General features: G+C 45.7%; 1 protein-coding gene and 2 non-coding genes across 3 annotated transcripts; all 3 read left to right on the top strand.

Annotated features, from left to right (window-relative positions):
• The first annotated feature begins 6,632 nt into the window (after nucleotides 1-6,632).
• Nucleotides 6,633-12,886, top strand: RPS3 (ribosomal protein S3). The gene is given in 7 exon segments (NM_001133548.1): nucleotides 6,633-6,688; nucleotides 7,830-7,960; nucleotides 8,788-8,881; nucleotides 9,494-9,588; nucleotides 11,156-11,343; nucleotides 11,807-12,003; nucleotides 12,813-12,886. Coding segments are annotated over 6 exon segments (732 nt in total). The 5' UTR covers nucleotides 6,633-6,658; the 3' UTR covers nucleotides 12,001-12,003; nucleotides 12,813-12,886.
• LOC112135609 (small nucleolar RNA SNORD15) lies at nucleotides 7,527-7,674 on the top strand. Its single transcript, XR_002916867.2, has one exon. It is a non-coding gene; the product is annotated as a small nucleolar RNA SNORD15 (small nucleolar RNA).
• LOC112135608 (small nucleolar RNA SNORD15) lies at nucleotides 11,556-11,701 on the top strand. The gene has a single exon (XR_002916866.1). It is a non-coding gene; the product is annotated as a small nucleolar RNA SNORD15 (small nucleolar RNA).
• Nucleotides 12,887-17,359: the final 4,473 nt, after the last annotated feature.

Consider the following 17,359-nt stretch of genomic DNA (forward strand, 5'->3'; position numbering starts at 1 on the left):
ACCTTGTTGGCCAGGCTGGCCTTGAACTCCTGACCTCTGGTGATCCACCCGCCTCAGCCTCCCAAAGTGCTGGGATTACAGGCGTGAGCCACGACTCCTGGCCTGAGACTCTGAGTTTTCTATCATAGAACACATTGTAGGTGAAAAGAAAAGTTTTTTTAAAAAAAAGAGACTCTGAGTTTTCAGAAGAAAGGATTATGCCATTTTGTGTTGTAGGCAAAGACATCCCCATTGTTTCACAAGTGGCCGCATGATCAGAAATCCATATATGTTCGTGTCTCCGTACATTTTTTTTCTTTTTTCTTTGTTTTCATTTCACAAGTAACACATGCATATATATATTTTTTTCTTTTTTGTTTTTTGAGACAGAGTCTTGCTCTGTCACCCAGGCTGGAGTGCAGAGGCACAATCTGGGCTCACTGCAACCTCCGCCTCCCAGGTTCAAGCCATTCTCCCACCTCAGTCTCTTGAGTAGCTAGGACTACAGACCCACACGCCCGGCTAATTTTTGTATCTTTTTGTAGAGATGGAGTTTCGCCCAGGCCCGTCTCGAACTCCTGAGTTCAAGAAATCTGCCCACCTCAGCCTCCCCAAGTGCAGGGATTAAAGGCGTGAGCCACTACACCCAGCCAATATATTTTGAGAAAAGTCAAGCCATAAATTGCTCCTTAACCTCCCCTAATACTGCTGCATTCCCCAGAGGTAACCTTAGTTCTCTATCAGTTTAGTATAAATCCTTCCATGCATTTATATGCATAGATATGTTTTATTATATTTTACATAAATATTATAGAGTAATATTGCTCTGCAACTTGCTTTTTTTCACATAGCAGTATTACTTGGTGCTTTTTCCATGCAAGTAAACAGATCTATTTCTTTTTTTTTAGTTATTACATAATATTCCATAACCATTTTCCAACTTCAGGGCTTTTTGGCTGTTTATAATTTATTTTTTCACTATTACTAATAATGTTCTAATAAGCATTCTTGTAATCACCCCACATATATTGTGTGAGTGTTTTTCTGCAGTAGATAAAAAGAAATGTATTTTCTGGGCCAAAGGGAATCTACATCTTCAATTTTAGTGGATAATGCCAAGCTGCCCTCCAAAAAGGAAGTACCAATTCACACCTCACCTACAGAGTGAGGATGCTTGTTTTATCACACCCTTCCATACACTGAATCTTATTTTTATTTTAAGTAGGGGTATTCAGAAGTGTGAGTCTTTTAAGCAATGATACAAAAGCAGTAAAAAAAGATCTGTTCAAATTTATTTGACAGCATTCTTCTATGAATATGCAGAGACTCAATTTGAGACTGAGAGTGAGTCACTGATCAATTTTAACCAAATCACTGAGAATCAAATGACATCATTGTGTCTCTCTGGGGGTGTCAGACTCTAAAGTAAGTGACAACTGAATATGGTCGCTATTGCCCTACAACAGCAATCCCTTAACAGGTTCCATAATGGAGACCCATGTACCCTCTCTCTGTGAACAGTAGAAGCTCCTCTGTCCTCCCACCTCCCTCTGAGCCACTCTGGAGCAGCGAGGCAGGCACACCCACCCTTATTCCCATGACTTCAATTCTCTCTCTTTCTTTGCCAAGCTCATCGAGTGGGATTCAGGTAAGTTTTTCTCTCTTTCTTTTTTTTTTTTTTTTCCTGAGACAGAGTCTCACTCTGTTGCCCAGGTTGGAGTGCAGTGGCACAATCTCAGCTCACTGCAAACTCCACCTCCTGGGCTCAAACGAGTCTCCTGCCTCAGTATCCTGGGTAGCTGGGACTATAGGCCTGCCACCATGACCAACTAATTTTTGTATTTTTAGTAGAGACGGGGGTCTCACCATGTTAGCCAGGCTGGTCTCAAACTCCTGGCCTCAAGTGATCTGCCTGCCTTGGCCTCCAAAAGTGCTGGGATTACAGGCGTGAGCCACCATGCCCAGCCTTTGGATTCAGGTAAATTCAATGCTTTCTATGAGGTTCTACTGTTTTCAGACTGTTCCCAGAAACTGTGGGCTGTATTCATTCGACCAGGGCAAATCTCACCTTTGGTTTTCAGGAATTTCAGGAAAGTACCTTTGTGACGCTCAGAGGGCCCCTGCATGGCCCAAGTGTGGCCACAAAGCCATATGTTTCTCAGACACACACAGTCCTCTCTTCACAATCCCAGGGACAATTCTGGGACTCTGTGGGCTAAACAGATAAAGCTTTGCTTTCATTTTGGATACTCAGAGAGAGATTAAGGCACTCTCACTGTCCTTGCTCCTAATTACAACTCAGTGTATTACAACTACTATTGTTTTCATAGCATTATTTTGAGTACTATATTGCCTTTTTCTTATAATAGTCTTAGCAAAGGAAGGGCAGTATGATCAAGACAAAGGCTTCCTTCATGGACTTTCTCCTGGGACTCGGGGGTGACACTCAGGCAGGCAGCCTCCTGGCATCCCTGGGGAAGGGCAGCAGATAAGCTACCACATCATCAAGAGGCATTTACCTCCGAGAACTTGCCACTGTGTGATCCTCAGCTTTGAGCCTCCAGAATTTGGTTTTCTGAACATCCCAAAATAAGATACAGCATGTGCAGGCAAATTCATCTTAGTTCCATGCTACAAGGAACTATCTAAAAACCAGAATCCATGCATTGATTTGTTTGCTCTTCAAACTTTGACTGACACTGGGCCTGAGCCTGTCCAGATCCAAGCTCTGAATAGAATGAATAAAATAGGCTCAGTCCAGGCTCTTACAGAACCTGCAGTCTACTGAGAGAAACACATAGACCATTCCAACCCAGGGAGATGATGTTACAGGAGGGGATGCACAGAACGCTATCAAAGCAATGAAAGGAGGCACAACCCTGAAGAAGTGGTGTATTTAACATGTGGGCAGCAGGAAAGGGAAAGAGTCAGTATGAAGCGAGATTACCACGGGCAACGGGGAGAATGATTGCTAGAGCAGGGTCTTAAGGAAACAGAACTAAACTGGGACCAGAACACAACAGGAAGGCTGGCCTTGGGAAGAAAGAGGGTCTCTTTCCTAAGCTAGGAAGGAAGGAGGAAAGGATAGCCAGGGACACAAGGGATTATAGGATGGGCGCGAGGCAGTTTCTGGTTGTACAATCTATTGGGGGGCAAGGGGCTAGGAGGGAGGTTGACTACTGAAAGTGAGGAGGAGGTTCTGGGGTTCAAGCTTTGTCAAAGATTATAATAGGGACCGTGGGAGAATGTGAGGCATATGGGAATGAAAAATAGAAGCGATTCACTGAGAGGGTCTAGGAGCCTGCTGTGATTTTACTCTGATCCCAGCACGCAAGGCCGGGTGCTCTCGTTCAGCACCCACATCTCTAGTGAATCCATAGGCAGGTGGATTTACCAGGCTCATGTTTTCAGCAACCTGGCCCCACTCTATAGACAGACCAAGGAGCTGGGTGAAGAGGCACATGAAGAGCAGAGAGAGATAACAGATGGGTGGGGGGTGGGGGGGAAGAAAAACAACCTATTCCTAGGTTCCTCATCTTGGTAAGGGTTGTCGCCAAGCATTCACAACTGAAGTCAGAAACTAGGGCATCTGCTGGGCACAGTGGTTCACGCCTGTAATCCCAGCACTTTGGGAGGCTGAGGCGGGTGGATCATCTGAGGTCAGGAGTTCGAGACCAGCCTGGCCAACATGGTGAGACCCTGTCTCTACTAAAAACACAAAAATTAGCCAGTGGTGGTGCATGCCTGTAATCCCAGCTACTCGGGAGGTTGAGGCAGGAGAATCGCTTGAACCCAGGAGGCAGAGGTTGCAGTGAGCTGAGATTGCGCCACTGCACTCCAGCCTGGACAACAAAGGGAAACTTTGTCTCAAAAAAAAAAAAAAAAAAAAAAAGATAGATCCACAGCTACCATCTCTCTGGTTCTTTGGTTCATCCACTTCTTTTCTTTTCTTTTTTTTTCTTTGAGATGGAGTCTCGCTCTGTCACCCAGGCTGGAGGGCAGTGGCTTTGACCATGGCTTACTGCAATTCCACCTCCCGGGTTCAAGTGATACTCATGCCTCAGCCTCCCAAGTAGCTGGGATTACAGGCGTGCACCACCACACTTGGCTAATTTTTGTATTTTTAGTAGAGATGGGGTTTCACTATGCTGGCCAGGCTGGTCTCAAACTCATGACCTTGGGTGATCCACCTGCCTCGGCCTCCCAAAGTGCTGGGATTACAGACATGAGCCACTGCGCCCATCCACTTTTTGTCATCTTCCCTGGTCCCTCTGCTCAGCTCCCATAGAACTCTGTTAATTTCATGATTATAGGGCAGGTCACTTTACATCAGAGTTGTTTTAGTGCTGGAGTTAAACACTCCAATGGCTTCTAGGACCAGGAAATAACTGAGTGATGCTGCCAGGGAGTGTGGCACATTGGAAAGCCTCTTTTTGTATAACAGGGAAGGAGAGAACTGCCCATGAAGAAATGTGGGTTCACTATTTTGCTAGATGTTTCTATATCCTTAAGAAAAATCTAAAATAGTTTTAGAGAGAAATACCCTGACTTTTAAATGAAGAAAACTATTCAAACTTAAAATAAAACTGTTGGCTGGGCACGGTGGCTCACGCCTGTAATCCCAGCACTTTTGGAGGCTGAGGTGGGCAGATCACAAAGTTAGGAGTTCAAGACGAGCCTGGCCAACATAGTGAAACCCTGTCTCTACTAAAAATACAAAAATTAGCTGGACATGGCGGTGCGTGCCTGTAGTCCCAGCTACTCAGGAGGCTGAGGCAGGAGAATCGCTTGAACCTGGGAGGTGGAGGTTACAGTGAGCCGCGATCGCGCCACTGCACTCCAGCTTAGTCAACAGAGTGAGACTTCGTCTCAAAAAAAATAAATAAATAAAATAAAACTGTTATTGAAGTGTTTAGGGGTAAAGTTTACCAATGTCTGCAACTTACTTTGAAATGCCTCAAAAGATGTATTGGTGGGTGGCTACAGAGATGAGTAGATACATGATAAAACAACAGGAAAATATTAATTGTAGCATCATTCTCAATCCCCCTCAGCTTGGTGATGCATACATGTACAGTTTTTTCAACTGTTCTGTAAGCTTCATAAAAAAATGAAGGGACATTTTTAATTTTTTTTTTTTTTAGACTGAGTCTCACTCTGTTGTCCGGGCTGAGTGCAGTGGCACAATCACGGCTCACTGCAGCCTAGACCTCCTGTACTCAAGCAATCCTCTCACCTCTCCCTCCAGAGTAGCTGGGACTACAGGCACACACCACCACACCTGGATAATTTTCTTTTTTCACTTTTCATAGAGATGAGGGTGTCTCATTCTGTTGCCCAGACTGGTCTCAAACTTCTGGTCTCAAGTGATCCACTTGCCTTGGCCTCCCAAAGTGCTGGGATTACAGACCTGAGCCACTGCACCTGACTATAATTTTTTTTTAATTGAAAAAGAAGGCCGGGCATGGTGGCTCATGCCTGTAATCCCAGCCCTCTGGGAGGCTGAGGCAGGTGGATCACTTGAGGTCAGGAGTTCAAGACCAGCCTGGCCAACATAGTGAAACTTCATCTCTACTAAAAATACAAAAAGTAGCCAGGTGTGGTGGTGTGTACCTGTAATCCCAGCTACTCAGGAGGCCAAGGCAGAAGAATCACTTGAACCTGGGAGGTGGAGGTTGCAGGAAGCTGAGATCATACTACTGCACTCCAGCTTGGGCAACGGCAGAGAAAAGAAAGAAAGGAGAGAAAGAGAGAGAGAGAGAAAGAGAGAGGAAGGAAGGAAGGAAGGAAGGAAGGAAGGAAGGAAGAAAGGAAGGAAGGAAGGAAAGAAGGGCCCATGAGCCACTCTCTGGGACTTCTGTTACAAATTGTAATGGACTTGATGAAAATAAGGTGAGGTAAATGAGAACAACATAAAGGACACAGAACGCAGTCCCTAGGACACTTAGTAAATATCAGGTTTTATTATTATTATTTGGAACGGAGGAAATGGGCACAGACTGGGGGACTGAGTTGCTTTGTTTGTTTGTTTTTTTGAGACAGAGTCTCACTCTGTGCCCAGGCTAGAGTGCTGTGGTGGGATCTCGGCCCACTACAACCTCCATCTCCTGGGTCAAAGCAATCCTCCTGCCTCAGCCTCCCGAGTAGCTGGGATTACAGGTGCCCGGCACCACGCCCAGCTAATTTTTCTATTTTTAGTAGAGACGGGGTTTCACCATGTTCGCCAGGCTAATCTCGAACTCCTGACCTCAAGTAATCCGCCCGCCTTGGCCTCCCAAAGAGGAGTCTTAAATGAGTTTCACTGAGGGATTTCTGCAGATTTTCATTACAGTGTCCACTCTGAAAGTGTAGGGACCAGAGTTCCACGCTGGTTAACCTCTGTTGCTGTGTGAACTTATACCTGTAATTTCCACCTCTGCTCCTCACATTGCTTGTTTTTAAACTATGGGAATTGAACTCTAAGGTCCTCTGAGGTTTAGAAGTCCTGCTGGATGAACTCCCTTTCCTGTTCCTGCCTACACTCTTCTTTCCCTTGACGCCTTATTTACATAAAAACTACATTTCCCATGAGCACCCACAGGCGTCCACGTAGCGCAGCCCTTCGTCGTCGCTCGCGCCCTTTATACTCACTTCCGCCCACGAGCAACTTCCTTTCCTTTCAGCGGAGCGCGGCGGCAAGATGGCCGTGCAAATATCCAAGAAGAGGAAGGTGAGCCTCTGGGGAATGGGTTTGAGGAACGACGGCGCCGTGTGGGTCGAGGGCTTCTCGGAGTGCCACCCCGAGGCCTGCATTTCCGTGGCCTGCCCTGGGAAGCGGCTTAGGCTTCCTGGCGTTCCTGCGGGCCGCGGATGGCGGTGGATTGAGTGAGAGGCCCGAGCCAGGCGGGCGCTGTGTAGCCGGGGAAGGGAGAGACAGGTTTTTCTCTGGTTCCAAGCGAAGCGCAGAGAGATGGGCACCAGGCGCCCCTTCTGTCCTGGAGAAGGCGTTTGTGAGCATTTTTTGGTCAACGGAATTAGTAAACGTGGTATTTTGAGGGCGTGTGTCATTTCTCTCGTCTTATCCCATGGTTTTAGGAAAGGAAGGCCGCACTGTATTCTTGCCTTAACTGGTCGTGTCTGGGTACAGTCTGCTGGCCCCAGGACCTCAACCTGAAGGGTTGCTGACGGTTGCTTGCTCCGTCTGGGGACCCCGGGAGGAAGCTGCCTCGGATTTAACGCCTTGTCATTCCATGGGGAAGAACTGTGTAAAAATCATTAGCTTTAAAAATAGACAGTTTGTCATTTCATATATACACTTCGATGTTAAAATTAAATCCACAACTTCTCGAGAGTTAGGATTTGCTAGCTCTGTTCGTACCGTAAGGCCAGATAACATGGCTGGGATTCTTTAGACGGTGCAGGTTGTGTCTACAAGTGAGAGAGCTTATATGGTAAGTTTACTATCTATTCCTTAACAGTGACAAGTACAGTGTCTTTGCTGTGCTGAGTGAAGTGTAAATAAGCCATTAGAGCAGTTTCTTGTTTTGCATGTGGAACTGTTTTAAATCCTTCGATGAAGAGATAATGACGAGTCTGACTTGGGGGTGTTCTCTTTGCCCAGGTGGCCTACTCTGTGCTGCGTTCTGTGGCACAGTTTAAAGGGCCCTGGTTGAAGTAATTTCCTAAAGATGACTTAGAGGCATTTGTCTGAGAAGGGTTGCTGCACTCCTGTTGGAACAAGGGTTTGGAACCATTGGTTGGAGGTATTTAGTCTTGGTGAGGGATGCATTGACTAATAAGACTAGACTGGCTCAGGCGAAAGTGAGCCTACACCGATGTCCTAATTTTGAACTTTGCTTTGTTTGGATTAGTTTGTCGCTGATGGCATCTTCAAAGCTGAACTGAATGAGTTTCTTACTCGGGAGCTGGCTGAAGATGGCTACTCTGGAGTTGAGGTGCGAGTTACACCAACCAGGACAGAAATCATTATCTTAGCCACCAGGTAAAACTCATTTGACTGGCCATCACCTATAATTGTTGTAAGTGTTAAGTTGGTTTATTTATTTATTTATTTATTTTTTGAGACAGAGTCTTGCTCTGTCCCCAAAGCTGGAGTGCAGTGGCGCGATCTCGGCTCACTGCAAGTTCCGCCTCCAGGGTTCATGCCATTCTCCTGCCTCAGCCTCCCGAGTAGCTGGGACTACAGGCGTCCGCCATCACACCTTGCTAATTTTTTGTATTTTTAGTAGAGACGGGGTTTCACCATGTTAGCCAGGACGGTGTGGATCTCCTGACTTCGTGATCCGCCTGCCTCGGCCTCCCAAAGTGATGGGATTGCAGGCGTGAGCCACCGCGCCCGGCCGGTTTATCCTCTATGAACTTAAGGGGACAGACAGACCAGTGAATCTGGGCTTAGTGAATGTAATTGCTTCTTGAAAGATAGATTTTAAGGCCAGGCGTAGGATCACTTGAGCTCAGGAGTTCAATATCAGCTGGGGCAACATGGGGAAACCCCCCCTCTACAAAAAATAAAAAAGGGTGTGGTGGTGCATGCCTGTGGTCCCAGCTATTCCAGAGGCTGAAGCAGGCGATGGCTTGAGCTCAAGAGGTTCAGGCTGCAGTGAGCCATTGGTGTGATCCAGCCTGGGGGACAGAGTGAGACCCTGTCTCCAAAAAAAAAAAAAAAAAAGCTGCAATTTAAAAATTTTAGTTTTTGCCAATGAAAATTATATGCTTTGTGGCAGAGATTTTGCTACCACACATATATGCAAGATTTAAAGTTACATCTAGCATTTGTGAGAATCGTGAATTGTCACTTTTTCCCCCCAGAACACAGAATGTTCTTGGTGAGAAGGGCCGGCGGATTCGGGAACTGACTGCTGTAGTTCAGAAGAGGTTTGGCTTTCCAGAGGGCAGTGTAGAGGTGAGTGATTCTGGCATATGCCAGAGATAATGGCTCTTCAGAATGATACTTATAAAAACTTTCAACTTGGAGACTTTAATTGTTTGTTCAGTACAACTGGACTGGTATAACTTGAAATTCTCTTAATGAATAATGGGCTTAACTTTGTAAGCCTATTCTGCTAATGGCTGATGGTTAAAGGATTTTACATTCAACTTGGGTATAGAAATGATGCATATGATGGACTGACCATCCCCATTGGTGGACTTGGTGTGGCCAAAGGAGCCAGGGTGGGAGGGCAAGGAACCTGCATTGTGTGTAGGTGGTAGAAGTGCTTCAGGAATTGAGGGATACTGAAATTATAGGCTGTATGTGATGGTGGTGTCCAATCTTTTGGCCTCCGTAGGCTACATTGGAAGAAGAAATGTCTTGGGCCACACTACTGGTAGCACAAAAATCACGATGTTGAATTTGTGTTGGGCCACAATCAAAGCCATCTCCTGGGCAGCGTGCGGCCCGTGGGTTGGGCAAGCTTGGTGTAGAAAGTGATACTTGTGTGGCAAATGCCAAATTTTCAACTTTCAGTTGAAAATAATGGTGATGGTAACAGGATATCCCTTGCTTCCTTTAAAGCTTTATGCGGAAAAGGTGGCCACTAGAGGTCTGTGTGCCATTGCCCAGGCAGAGTCTCTGCGTTACAAACTCCTAGGAGGGCTTGCTGTGCGGAGGTAAGTGTCCTGAGACCTAATGGTCATGACCTTTTGTGTGTATCAAAATATATGTCTGCCATTTGTTAATTTAGCAGATGAACTGTTATAAAGTTACAGGATCTGCTAGTCTCCCAGGATTATAATAAAATACTAAGCCATGCCCTCACTGAACTGGCTGGCTAACAAGACTACTAAAGCAGCCAGAACCATAAAGGGTGGTCAGTCCTGTAATGGAGAAGTGTTCTGGGTGCTTTGAGAGTTAAACACAAATAGAACTCTCCAAGGAGGGGACCAACTCCTGTTGGAGAAGGCTTTACAAAGAGCACTGTTGGAGGGGGCAGGGCGGTGGGCAATGAGGAATAATTAGGCCTGTTACTGGGTGTGTGTGAGGTATCCCTAGGTAGAAGTGCCTTAGTACTTGTAGGATACCATGAAACTTCAGTAGCAATCATTCAAATCTGCTTAGTGTGTTCACTCTTAAAATGGTATTGTGAAGAGATAAGATAGACCTGATGAGAAATAGCTTAAAATCTAGACACTTAACCTCTGAGTTGCATGCAGATAGTAGTAGTGTGAGGGTCTACTGGTAAGATTTCAACAGGAAGTTCTTTGTGCAGTTTGACTGTATGTAAAGGCATTGAAATGCCTTGCCTGGAGGAATGACAGGAAAGCTGTGCTGTAGGAAGGTTGACTGGTAGGGATGGGTAGTGTAGGCAAGGCTCTAGGTAAGGACCTGGAAAAGACTGCTTACCTGGTTTGAGTGCCAGCTAGGCTGCTTAGAACAATGGTTCTCAGATTAGTGCCAGTCCCAGACCCACCAAATGAGAAACTGGATGTGTGACTCAGCAATCTGTCTTAATAACCCCTCCACATGCTGTTTGCACACATTGAAGCAAGTTAATGAACTTCGCAGCCTGGGGTCTCCTATCTTCTAAGGTGGACCGTTATACCACCTCTCAGTTGTGGAATATTAAGTAAGATAATGTGAAAGGGCCTGGAGGTGGCTACCTCTCCAGTTAGTATCTCGCAGAGTGTAAACTACCGAATGAGTTGGGGGGTAGGTCATATTTTAAAATGTTTTATCAGTGTTCTAATAGCAAGGTAGCCAGGATCCTAGGTGGGTTAGCTTTCCTAGTGAATGAGACTTTGGAGGTTGCAGAGTATTTCAAGGGACCACAAAGTGGGTAATTGTGGAGTTTAAATGTGGTTCTCAGTTTTGGTTATACATGAGAATCACCCAGGGAGCATTTTTAAATACATATTCCTGGACTTTGCCCATTTAATTGGCCTAGAGTAGGGCCTAGATGTCAGGGTTTCTTTTGTTTTTTATTTTAGCCTTCCAAGGTGATTCCAGTATGCAGCCAGGGTTGGAAAGTACATATTTAGGAGCTTGACATACTTGATGAATATTACCCTAAGGTTTGGAATGATGGGTGTGGAAGAGAATTGGTATTCTTGGGGCCAGACTCTGGTCAGATTTATTCTCCATTAAAGGAACATTGAAAACCAAGTCTTTGTTTTGTTTTTTACACTTGGTGGAGGTCCTTGACAATAACACAAGTGGCTCTCTTCTGTTCTTTTAAAGGGCCTGCTATGGTGTGCTGCGGTTCATCATGGAGAGTGGGGCCAAAGGCTGCGAGGTCGTGGTGTCTGGGAAACTCCGAGGACAGAGGGCTAAATCCATGAAGTTTGTGGATGGCCTGATGATCCACAGCGGAGACCCTGTTAACTACTACGTTGACACTGCTGTGCGCCACGTGTTGCTCAGACAGGGTGAGCAGCTGAGAGTGCTTGGCAAAGGGCATTTGTGGACAGATTTGGTTTTCCACAGACATCTAAGTATTTGGGGGAGTTTATCATGGAAATAGCTGGGCATGTTCATATTCCTTGGTGTATCGATTGCCACGTTGATGTGTAAGAATCGAATTGCTAAGATCTGTCAGATCCAAGAGTTGGTTTGTCCTTGTTTTAGCCATCTGTGTACCCTTCAGTGATGACACGATGACGAGTCAGAAAGGTCACGTCCTGCTCTTGGTCCTTGTCAGTGCCATGTTCTGTGGTGCTGTGCACGAGTTCCTTTTGCAGAAGTGTCCTATTTATTGATCGATTTAGAGGCATTTGTCTGAGAAGGGTCCAGACCCAGGGGTGCTTGAGTAAACTGCTTGCTCTCTTTGGTCTTGTGTGATGGGGGCCGGTGAGACCCCAGCTGTGTGCTAACAACTGTGGGGTCTTCTAGGTGTGCTGGGCATCAAGGTGAAGATCATGCTGCCTTGGGACCCAACTGGTAAGATTGGCCCTAAGAAGCCCCTGCCTGACCACGTGAGCATCGTGGAACCGAAAGATGAGATACTGCCCACCACCCCCATCTCAGAACAGAAGGGTGGGAAGCCAGAGCCGCCTGCCATGCCCCAGCCAGTCCCCACAGCATAACAGGTATGTCTGCAGGGTCAGGGGCCTCTTGGGGCAGAATAGGGTCCTTCCGAGTCTTTCTGTTATTACTTATATCACACATTCTGGTAAGCATTTGGTGAATAAAAATTTCATTTATTTGCTTTAGGTGGGAGAATACAAGTTGAAACCTGGGGTCTATTTAACCCTCGGTTCCATTGGGACAGGTGTTTGCCTTTATTCTTTTCAGAAAGAAGTTCCTGCTTTTACTCGTGTATATGAAATAGTTTTCCCTTATCCTCCCTTATTTGCTCAAATTTTTTGTTTTTTTGAGACAGCCTTGTTCTGTCGCCCAGGCTAGAGTGCAGTGGCACGATATTGGCTCACTGCAACCTCTGCCTCCCATGTTCAAGCAATTCTCCTGTCTCAGCCTCCGGAGTAGCTGGGATTAAGGCAGCTGCCACCAAGCCCAGCTAATTTTTGTATTTTTAGTAGAGACGGGTTTCACCTTGTTGGCCAGGCTGGTCTCAGACTCCTGACGTCAGGTGAGCCACTGTGCTTGGCTGCTCAAGATTTTCTAGGCACTTTTGCTGTTTTGTCCTTTAGCAGCCCCTGTAAAACACTAACAAGCCTCCTATGGTCAACACTTGGGGTTTTTTTGTTTATAGGTGTTGTGTCTCTAGGTGCCTTGTGTTTTTTTTTTTTTTTTTTTGGTATGAAAAAGGACAAACCTTTATGTATGTATTTTATTAATGTTGCTGCAAACCCTAAGTGGGAGTGTGTATCCATTTGGTAAATGAGGAACTTAATAACTCAGGTAAAGTTTCTTACTTTTGTGCTTTATTTGGTTTCAGGGTCTCCTTGGCAGCTGTACTCTGGAGTCTGGATGTTGCTCTGTAAAGACCTTTAATAAAATCTTGTACAAAGACACAAGGTCTGACTAGACTGTTCAGTATTCAGACTGAGGGGCACGTTGGCCTCTGGAGCATTACATATCTTCTTGGTTTTAACCATACTTGTGGTATTTGCAAGGGCCAGAACAGTAAGACCCAAGCAGAGCTAACCAGAGAAATATCTTTGTGTGATAGCGAAGGCTGATAGCAAGCAAGGCAGCACCTTGATTCGTTGTCCTGTAGTTCAGGATTGTAGGTTTAGAAGAGTGATATATTTGAGTTTTTCCTATGCATAAGGCAATCCACGTTGCACATCGAAAGTGAATATAAATGGCCATGATATTTTGTGTCATGCTGTGCTCTAAGTGTTCTTTACATATGTACTCATTAATCAACCTCTCTAAAGTGTAAAGGAAATTTGCTTGCACCACTGAAGGCACTTAAGGCTCAGAAGTAAATTTGCCTAAGCAGTATAAAGCTATCATTAGAATCCACATTCCTAAGTTGTGTTCTCTTAGGGGATCATGGAACCAGTCATTGGTACTATAGGCCATTATGTTCTGGAGAACTGTAAAGAACATTTAAATTGTCTCTGATTTTATCTATAAATGTTTTGAAGTATTTTCTGCCAGTGTCTGTACAAGAAATTCGGCACGATTTTTTCAGGCAAAACTAGTGAGGGACAGGTTGGCTTGAAAATCATGAGACTGATAATCAGATTCTGGTTGATCACAGAGGGGACTTCCAGGGACAGCTGTTACCGGCCTGGAAGGCCTAATCAGGTGGCTGCTTCCTGGTGATGCAGCCTGGCTGATGAGATAACCCTGGCTCCATAGGCCGCTTAGCAGTTGCTGTGATGATTTGGTTGTCTTCTCAATTAGACTGAGCTGCACATGGTGTTTGTATTGCTTGGCACATGGTAAGGGCTTAATATTTGAGGTAATTATGTAGGGCGCACACTGACAAGTATCTGCCCCCCCTTCCTTTTTGACTCATAAATTGGTCATCTTAACCATTTAAGTGTATACTTCTATAGTGATAGAGTCAGCCCTCTGTCCAAGGGATTTGCGTTTGTGGATTCAACCAACTTTGGATCAAAAATAATCAAAAAGGATGGTTGTGTGTGTACTGAACATGTAGACTTATTTTTCTTATTTTCAAAATACTATATTTTCTTGTCACTTACGTTCTTGTACACTGCAGTGTAACAGCTATGCAGCATGTACATTAGGTATTAAAAGTAATCCAGCGAAGATTGAAAGTCTAAGGATGTGCCTAGGTTATCTTAGGTATAAATACTCTCCCATTTTGTATAAGGAATTTAAGCATCTGGGGATTTTGGTATTTGAAGCGGGTCATGGAACCAATCATTGGTACTGCAGGAAGACTGCTGTATATTCTCACTGTGCATCAATCTCCAGAAGTTCATCTTACAGATGTGATGCCCCTCCCTCACCTTTTTGAAAGAGCCTTTGATGATTATATGGATTCCTGGTTTGTTTGTTTTTTTTTTTTTTGAGGTGGAGTTTCGCTCTTGTGTATCAGGCTGGAATGCAGTGGTGCTGTATCGGCTTACTGCAACCTCTGCGTCCCGGGTTCAAGCCATTCTCCAGCCTCAGCCTCCCGCTAGCTGGGATTACAGGTACCCGCCACCATGCCCAGCTAATTTTTGTATTTTTAGTAGAGACGGGGTTTCCCCACGTTGGCCAGGCTGGTCTCAAACTCTTGACTTCAAGTGATCCCCCCACCTTGGCCTTTCAGAGGCTGGAATTACAGGCGTGAGCACCCAGCCAGTTGAACTAACTTGAACATCTGCAAATTATTTTTTATTATTTTTATTTTTTGAGACGGAGTCTCGCTCTGTCACCCAGGCTGGAGTGCAGTGGCGCGATCTCTGCTCACTGCAAGCCCCGACTCCCTGGTTCATGCCATTCTACCTCAGCCTCCTGAGTAGCTGGGACTACAGGCGCCCGCCACCAAGCCCGGCTATTTGTGTGTTTTTAGTAGAGACGGGGTTTCACCGTGTTAGCCAGGATGGTCTCGATCTGACCTCGTGATCCACCTGCCTTGGCCTCCCAAAGTGCTGGGATTACAGGCGTAAGCCACCGTTCCCGGCCAAACATCTGCAAATTAAGTGCTGGGAATAGGTTAAGACTATACTGCGCTGTATATCAGATTAGGTGATCTTTTAAATTCCTCATGAGTTTTCTCCAGTCCACTTGGAAGTTCAGTCAGTGGGAGAAGTTAGTGCTGTTAATTCCCACTAGGTGTTGCTGTAACAAAGGAAATGTGCAGTAAGAATAATAGCTTAAGGAGAAAGAAACTTAATGAATTGTGACAGAAAAGTATGCAGATTATTAGCATAATAGATTACTGAATTATTGGGAGAAAGTGCTGTTAATTACCACTAGGTGGTGCTGTGACAAAGGCAATGTGCAGTAAGAGGAACAGCTTAGGGAGGAAGAAATAAACTTAATTGTGACAGAAAAATGAAGATTATTAGTGTATAGATTACTGAATTATGAAAGTGAACACCCCTGTGTAACCATTTAAAAATGGCAAAATGTGTCCAGCTGTGCTGGCTCACACCTGTAATCCCAGCACTTTGGGAGGCCAAGGCAGGTGGATCACTTGAGCCCAGAAGTTCCAGGCCAGCTTGGACAACATGGTGAAATCCTGTCTCTACGAAGAGATTTTAAAAATTTGCCAGATGTGGAGGCTGAGGTGGGAGGATGGCTTGATCCTGGGAGGTGGAGATTGCAGTGAGCCATAATTGTACCACCACTCTCCAGCCCAACCTGGGTGACAGACCCTGTCTCAAAAAAAAAAAAAAGAGACCCCCAGATTTGCCCCCTCCCTTGTATCTTAGAAGATATGGGAGGCCAGGTGCAGTGGCTCATACCTGTAATCTTCAAGAGGCTGAAGTGGGGGATTTTTATGCTTTTTGAGACAGTCTTGCTCTGTCGCCCAGGCTGGAGTGCAGTGGCACAATCTCAGCTCACTGCAACCTCAGCCTCCTGAGTAGCTGCGATTACAGAAGGCCGCCACCACTCCTAGCCAATTTTTGTATTTTTAGTAGAGACGGGGTTTCACCATGTTGGCCAGGCTGGTCTCGAACTCCTGACCTCAAGTGATCCACCTCCCAAAGTGCTGGGATTACAGGCGTGAGCCACTGTACCCAGCCTAGTCTTTTACATCTTTTACAGAAAACTATATAAGACAAATGTAGAGCTCAGGTGAGCACTTGGTAACCAGAGTTTGAGAAGTTTAAATTATGCTGGGACTCCCTCTATATCCCACTCTAAACACAGCCCCACCCTCCATAAGTTACCTTGATATTCTTTTTTGAGACAGGGTCTGGCTGTATTGCCCAGGCTGGAGTGCAGTGGTAGTGGCACAATTTCACTGCACACTCCACCTCCTGAGCTCAAGCCATCCTCCCACTTCAACCTTCTGGGTAGCTGGGACTACAGGCATGTGCCACCATCTCTGACTAATTTTTATTTTTATTTTTTTTTTTTATTATTATTTTTTGAGATGGAGTCTCGCTCTGTCACCCAGGCTGGAGTGCAGTGGCGAGATCTTGGCTCACTGCAAGCTCCGCCTCCCAGGTTCACACCATTCTCCTGCCTCAGCCTCCCGAGAAGCTGGGACTACAGGTGCCCGCCACTACGCCTGGCTAGTCTTTTGTATTTTTCGTAGAGATGGGGTTTCACCGTGTTAGCTAGGATGGTCTCCATCTCCTGACCTCGCGATCCGCCCGCCTCAGCCTCCCAAAGTGCTGGGATTACAGGCGTGAGCCACCGCACCCGGCCTAATTTTTATATTTTTAGCAGAGATGGGGTTTCACCATGTTGCCCAGTCTGGTCTCGAACTCTTGACCTGAAATGATCCTCCTGCCTCGGCCTCCCAAAGTGCTGGGAATACAGATACGAGCCACTGTGCTTGGCATTTACCTTGATTTTCAAAGTAATTGCCTCCCTAGACAGTATAATAAAAACTACTAGCAATTATTTTTATTTTATTTTATTTATTTATTTATTTTTGAGACGGAGTCTCGCTCTGTCGCCCAGGCTGGAGAGGAATGGTGTGATCTCGGCTCACTGCAAGCTCCACCTATTTATTTATTTATTTATTTTTGAGACGAAGTCTCGCTCTGTTGCCCAGGCTGGAGTGCAGTGGTGCGATCTCTGCTCACTGCAAGCTTTGCCTCCTGGGTTTATGCCATTCTCCTGCCTCAGCCTCCCGAGTAGCTGGGAATACAGGCGCCTGCTACCATGCCTGGCTAATTTTTTTGTATTTTTAGTAGAGACGAGGTTTCACCATGTTAGCCAGGATGGTCTCGATCTCCTGACCTCGTGATCCACCCGCCTCGGCCTCCCAAATTGCTGGGATGTGGCGTGAGCCACTGCACCCAGCCCTTAATATGTCTTAAGTGAGGAGGGAGAGTTGAAAATGCTTGTTGCTTGACCAAATGGCATTACTCTTCCAGCCAGGGCTATGCCACA

The sequence above is a fragment of the Pongo abelii genome, chromosome 9 (genome assembly GCF_028885655.2).
Source record: "Pongo abelii isolate AG06213 chromosome 9, NHGRI_mPonAbe1-v2.0_pri, whole genome shotgun sequence".
In the NCBI taxonomy this organism is placed as follows: domain Eukaryota; kingdom Metazoa; phylum Chordata; class Mammalia; order Primates; family Hominidae; genus Pongo; species Pongo abelii.